This window comes from Lathyrus oleraceus, chromosome 3 (assembly GCF_024323335.1).
Source record: "Lathyrus oleraceus cultivar Zhongwan6 chromosome 3, CAAS_Psat_ZW6_1.0, whole genome shotgun sequence".
Taxonomy (NCBI): Eukaryota; Viridiplantae; Streptophyta; class Magnoliopsida; order Fabales; family Fabaceae; genus Lathyrus; species Lathyrus oleraceus.
The window spans coordinates 364735111-364741656 of NC_066581.1; the positions used below are offsets into that span (position 1 = coordinate 364735111).

The 6546-nt window shown below is 32.0% G+C and overlaps 1 protein-coding gene across 1 annotated transcript; it reads right to left on the reverse strand.

Moving 5' to 3' along the window:
• Window positions 1–1902: 1902 nt before the first annotated feature.
• LOC127127710 (putative receptor protein kinase ZmPK1) lies at window positions 1903–4497 on the reverse strand. Its single transcript, XM_051056964.1, has one exon. It carries the CDS (start codon window positions 4408–4410, stop codon window positions 2011–2013), a length of 2400 nt encoding a protein of 799 aa, XP_050912921.1. The 5' UTR covers window positions 4411–4497; the 3' UTR covers window positions 1903–2010.
• Window positions 4498–6546: the final 2049 nt, after the last annotated feature.

Here is a 6546-nt window from a genome sequence, read left to right on the forward strand (position 1 = left end):
TTATTTAATAAATGTTACAACGTAGTTCCTTAATAATGGTTATGTTAGCCAACTTAATCCTTTCCATTAAATTGACTGAAAAATCATTAATTGGGCTGATGTGGCATGATAACAAGGCTTTACTTTCATTAGTGGCTCTACAAAGGGTTATATTAACATTGTAAGCTCTGTGTTTCTTCATCTTAAGGTTGTCACTCGTTTTCTATCTAGGGCTACTATTCATCTTCTTCCTTCATGCTTCTTCTTCCAAATTTCTTCAAGAATCCTCTTCATCCAAACCATCATCTTCCTAATAAGGGACTTAATTGAAACAATGTAATACATAAGGGAATGTGTTGAAATCTAGATGATTAGGTTTGATTCTCTAACAAAACTGCAAATAGATTATCCATGTTGCATCTTATTTATCATAATCATAATGTTGTTTGCGATTCATCTTAAAGCAAACACAATCAAAAGTCAAATTAAGGAAAGAGCAAAATGTTGTTTGCATTATCATAATCAGAATTAAGATCCTTATTAAATATGTGTTCATTGACACTAATACAAAAGACCAAATTTTGTGTTCATTGACACTAATACAAAAAGCTTAAGTTACACAGACAACTTGTGTTCATTGATACTAGTACAAAAACAGAACAGGCAAGTATATCACATTGCAGTTGCTTCAGGATGGACTGTCTGACTTGGTGCAGGCTGACTTGGATCAGGATGACTTGGTCCAGGATGACCTGGTGCAGGATGAGTTGTCTGACTTGGTTCCATTATCACCTTTCAACAAAACCATGTTATTAAACTCCATTTTATCGTAATACCAAAGGTTATCTACACTAGGATAACCTAAACCCTTTAACTCACGTAGAATTTCAAAGTAACTCTGAAAATCATGATCAGCATCCCAAGTTTCCTCTAACCCGTTATAACCTGTTTTTTTGAACTCATCAAACTCACGTCCATGATGCACAATACACTGAAAACAACTATCTATGACCTAAACAAACAACCTAAATGAGAAATAACACTAAGGAAGATGACAAAACCTAAAAAAAAATCATTTTTAGCAACAAATCTATAACTATTTGTACCTTATGATTGTAGGTGAATGAAGTTCTTCTCCCACTCCGTATTATGGATAAACAAGCTTCAATACCTAAACAAACTACCTGAATGAGAAGTAGTAGTAAGGAGATGGTACGAAACTTAAAAAAAATAATTTTTGAAGTAACCTGAATGAGAAGTACTTATGATTGATGATGGATGAAGTTTCATCCTTTATGAAAATGAAATGGGAGAGGTGAAAATAAAACAATGAAGTGCAAATGAAATAAGTTTCAGGTCTTCTTCAGCGATCAAATGTGTTTCTAGGATTTCTGACGAGAGAGAGTGAAATTGAAATGGGTGAAGTGAAAATGAAAATATGAAACGTTTCAACTTGCATCTTTTTTAAATTTTACAAAGTTAAATCAAAATGTAATATAATAATTCCATATCATCTAATAAACGCCCACCTAGAATGCCACACATGCACAAACTAACGGAAGTTCACAAAATTTAACAAACAAGACCAAAGTGACTAACAGAAGTACACTTAAGTACACTTAAGGGACTTTAAATGAACGTTTATTCAATAAGGGACTAAACTGAAATCTAAAATTAAGTTAAGGGATCACATGATACATTAAACCTTAAAAATATGTCATTTATTTGCAGTTACGGCGATATGAATTACAATATAAAACAAATTTTATATAATTAAAAATATGTTGGTCATTGCGATGGTGTTGCAATTGTGGTTTGAAATAAACTTATACTAGATTGAGATCCGCGCATGTGCGATGCGCGAATTATAATTGTATTAGTATTAATAGGTTGAGATGGTAAAGTTAATTGAATAAGATAATATATCAATGAATTAGTCTTTTATATATATATTCTAAATACATTCTTCGCATATTTCAAGCTATAACATTTTCAAAATGATAATGACTATATGCACTGTACTATCACACATCACTGGGCATCAGTTCCATGATATTGAAGCATTTCCACCACTCTACTCATAGTAGGTCTTGAATCTCTTTCATCCACAACACAATCCAAAGCAACTTTAGCCATTATCTCCATCTTATTTTTATCATAATTCAATCCTATTTCATCATCAACTATTTCCTCCAACCAACTATCACTACTCCCTTTTTTCTCTCTCACCCATGTAGCCAACCTCCCAACACTTTCCTTTTCACCATTCACTACTTTGAAACCTGTTGTTGGACTCTTACCTGTTATCATCTCCAACACAACTATTCCATAGCTATAAACATCAACTTTTGATGTTATTGGCAAGTTGAAAATCCATTCGGGTGCCATGTACCCTCTTGTTCCTCGAATCGTAGATACACTTAAGTTCTTGACATTGTTTCTATTTTGTAGCTTAGACAATCCAAAATCAGCTAACTTGGGTTGGAAGTTAGAGTCAAGAAGTATGTTTTGTGGCTTTATATCACAATGTAAAATCCACTCCAAACATTCTTCATGTAGATAAGCTAGAACTCTTGCTATTGCTAAAGCAATTTTGTACCTTTTACTCCAATCAAGTTTATTAGATGATAGATTTTCGGATAAAGAACCATTTTCCATGTACTCATATACCAATAGTCTATACTTTCCCTCGGCACAATATCCCCACATTTCGATCAAATTCATGTGATTAAGTCTTCCAATGATGCCTACTTCTGCGAGAAACTCACCTTCTCCTTGTTGAGCATTGTAAAGTCTCTTTATCGCGGCGTGTCTTTGATCAGATAATACGCCTTTGTATACAACGCCTCCCCCGCCTCTTCCGATCTCTTGACTGAACCCTTTTGTCGCTTTCTTGAGCTCCAAGTAACTGAATTTTCTAAACCCTATTTCAGCAAGGTGGTAGCCGTGTTGGTCTGCATTAGTCTTTTGGCGCGACCTGCATAGGGAACACCAAACCGCAAAAATACATACCATTTCAAAAGCTCCGCTCGCAGTAACGAACCAGAGAAAAAACTTCACGTATTGGTTTTCACTTTCTTTGACATAAACTCTTTGAAGTTTTTCTAAACAAACATGATTACTTGGAAAAGAAGATTCTTCTCTAGAGAAGCTATTACCTCTAAGTAATCTCAAGTAGGTTGATCCTTTAAAGGAAGGTATAAGCCTTCCATTTTGCAATTGTGTTTTTGTAAAACACCTATAAAACCCCTTTTTCTCCCAAAATGAATGTTGAAATGCTACACAATTACAATCTTGTATGCATAAATCCTCACAAGTACTATAGTTACAAACTTCAATATAATGAAAGTCATAACCATAAAACTCAACATTCTTCATCTCTAAAAAGGTTGACTCACTTTTATTGCAAGTGAAATCAAACATAGGTTCACAACCATAAGACCAATCATTATGATTCTTCATCTTATACCCTGGAATACAAGAGCACTTTCTTCCATACTTAGGACTATAACTACATGTACTATTAGCTCCACAAATTCCATGAACCAAACAAGCACCAGAAAAGGCTTGCCATGAAACATACCAATTCTTTGACACATTATTTCTGCTATAAACTCTCACAATACCATCAGAATCAAGTTTCATTATTCTTTGCAGCACAGATCCATAATCAGAAGTTGAAAAAGTGAAATTATCTGATGAATGGAAATTACCAAGAGAGTCCAACACTGCAGTTCTGCTACTATTGAAATTTGATCTGCCAACATCCCAACTTAGAAGCCATGGCCTTGGCCAATAGGAGCTAGAAACATCGCGGCCGTCGTAATGAAGACCGAAAATATTTTCATCGTCGAAAAACGACGTGTAGAAGCCAGATGAATGATTAGTCTCACTTATGGAAGCTACAAGCTTTGTGTATCTTGTAAGCGGTTGACCAGGAAGGAGAGTATCGGTTGGAGAATCAAAACTCTGCCATAGAGTTTTGGTTCCTTGAAGCTCACGCAACACAAGATTTCCATCGTTTTTGAGATGTAACACTAATGGTTTCAATGATGCAGTGTTTGAAGACCAAACATTGTTTAGAGAAACATCAAGCAAAACAATGTTTCCTGTGTTTAAAAGGGTGAGTTTGGATCTTTTTCCGTTAACCGGTTGGTCGCGATTCGCCGTCCAAATGATTGTGTTGTTGAGTTTGAGGGAATTTGGTTGTGTGAACCATATGGCAAAGGAGTATGCATTATCACCAATGGAAGTAAAGCCAGCAGTGAAGATGCCATTTGGTGAGATGATTTTGTCTTCTGGTTTTTCTACTGAGAGGGATGAACCTTTTCTCAAGGATGATGATGATGATGAAGATGAAGAAGATGAAGATTGGAAAGAAAAGGATAATAGTAGAAGAAATAGTGTGAATGAGAAATCCATATTTTTCATGGAGGCAATGCAAGCTCTTGAAGTTGCATTATTGTCTTCTATTTATGTACAACTAGCAAGAATAGGAAAAATAATTTTGTCAAATTTTCTTCTTCTATTACATCATAAATTAATGACAATTATTATTTCATAATGTATTTTTTTTCTCTACAATTGATTTTTTTTTTCAACTCCCATTTTAATTTTGAGTTCAACAACAATACACTTCAATAAATCAATATCTTTGAAAATGTCAACCAACCAACTCATCTTTTGACCATAATAATAATTTGAAACCACTAATAAAAATCCTAACCAACATTATTAGGAACAAAATCTTCAGATTCTTTTGTGATTTCTTTTTCATAAAAGGAACAAAGTCTTCAGATTCAAATAGAAGAGATTTTAACTCCAAAAAAAATGGAGATCCTAAGATAGAAAACCTTCATATAGATATTTTAATCCAAAATAAAAAAGATTAGGTATGAAAAAATATTTTTTTTTAAATCTGAATTAATTTTTTTCTAGATCTATCTAACTTTTATGCAAGGTTAAACCAAAGTTTCACTTTTTTTTTACTGAATTATTTTTTTTTTCAAACACGTTAATTTTACTTAAACTCTTTGGGGACGGATGAGAGTTTTTAATCTTAATAGCCTTTTTTTTTTTTAAATCAAATTAAAAAAAGTATATATAACTGTCCTCTTTTTAGATTCTACGAAATCAAAAGGTAGAAACAAGCAATATCAGTAATCTATTAAATATTATTCTTGTGACATGTGAAAAGCTGTCGAAGAAGTATATATTCTCTTTATTACAAAAAATTGACTACAAGGTAAGCCTTGTATTAGCCAGAATTTTAGTTTTTTCTTAAAATACATTTTTAACGAAAATGAAAGATAATTTACCCTAAGTAAATTGTTAAATTCATCTTTAACGATTCAGATTTCAAATATATTTTTAAGAGATTGTCTTTAAGTCCTTATTTAAAAAATATTATTATCACATAGATTTTATTTTATTTGTATAGTCTCAGTGGGAGCCCGAGTTTGATCATTTGTAATATTTTACCATCATTTAAAAAATTAAAATTTTCATAATATATAGTTGTTTGTCATTATCAAAATGGGGGAAATTGTTGAACCAATATTGCTTTGAAGAACAATGTTATTTAATTTGATTTTGATGATAACACAATGCAAAGGAGTAATTTTATCATCTAATGCTTGTTACCCATGTAGGAAAAACCCTTCATACATATTCAAGGAAATATATCTTCTAAAAAGAGTAAAGAAGCTCTGCATATGATTATCTGGTCTAAATGAATATCGAAGATTTCATCTAACACAATCATCAAGCATGTTGTATTTCATTGTCAAAGCATTGAAAGATAATTTACCCTAAGTAAATTGTAAAATTCATTTTTAACAATTCACATTTCAAACGTATTTTTAAGAGGCTGCCTTTAAGTACTTATTTGAAAAAATATTATTATCACATAAATTTTATTTTATTTGCATAGTCTCACAGGGAGCCCGAGTTTGATCCTTAATAATATTTTATCATCACTTAAAAAATTAAAATTTTCATCAAGATATGATTGTTTGTCATTATCAAAATGGAGGGAATTGTTGAACCAATTTTGCTTTGAAGAACAATGTTGTTTAATTTAGTTTTGATGATAACATAATGCAAAAGAGTAATTTTATCATCTAACATTTATTACATATATAGGGAAAAACCTTCATATAGATTCAAGAAAATATATCTTCTAGAAAGAGTAAAAAGAGTAAAGAAGTTCCACAAATGGCCATCTAATCTAAATGAATATTGAAGATACACAATGATCATCAAGCATTTTGTATTTCATTGTCAAAGCATCCTTTAGGTGTACATCTTTGAAGATTCACTCTAGTACTCGTCGGTACAGGCTCATCGTTGTCATTTGTACTCAAGCAATCATCTAAGTTCATCTAGTCAACTTCAAGTTTAAAAGTCATCAATTTTAATCCTCAGGAAAAAGATCAAGTAGCTATCCTTTTTGTGTTTATTCCTTATAAAACCTTTAGTAAAATTTACTCTTCGAAAGAATAACTTAGTTTTTTTTCCTTTCAACATTGAAATTTGAGACAACTAACTAATATTACACAAGGTACA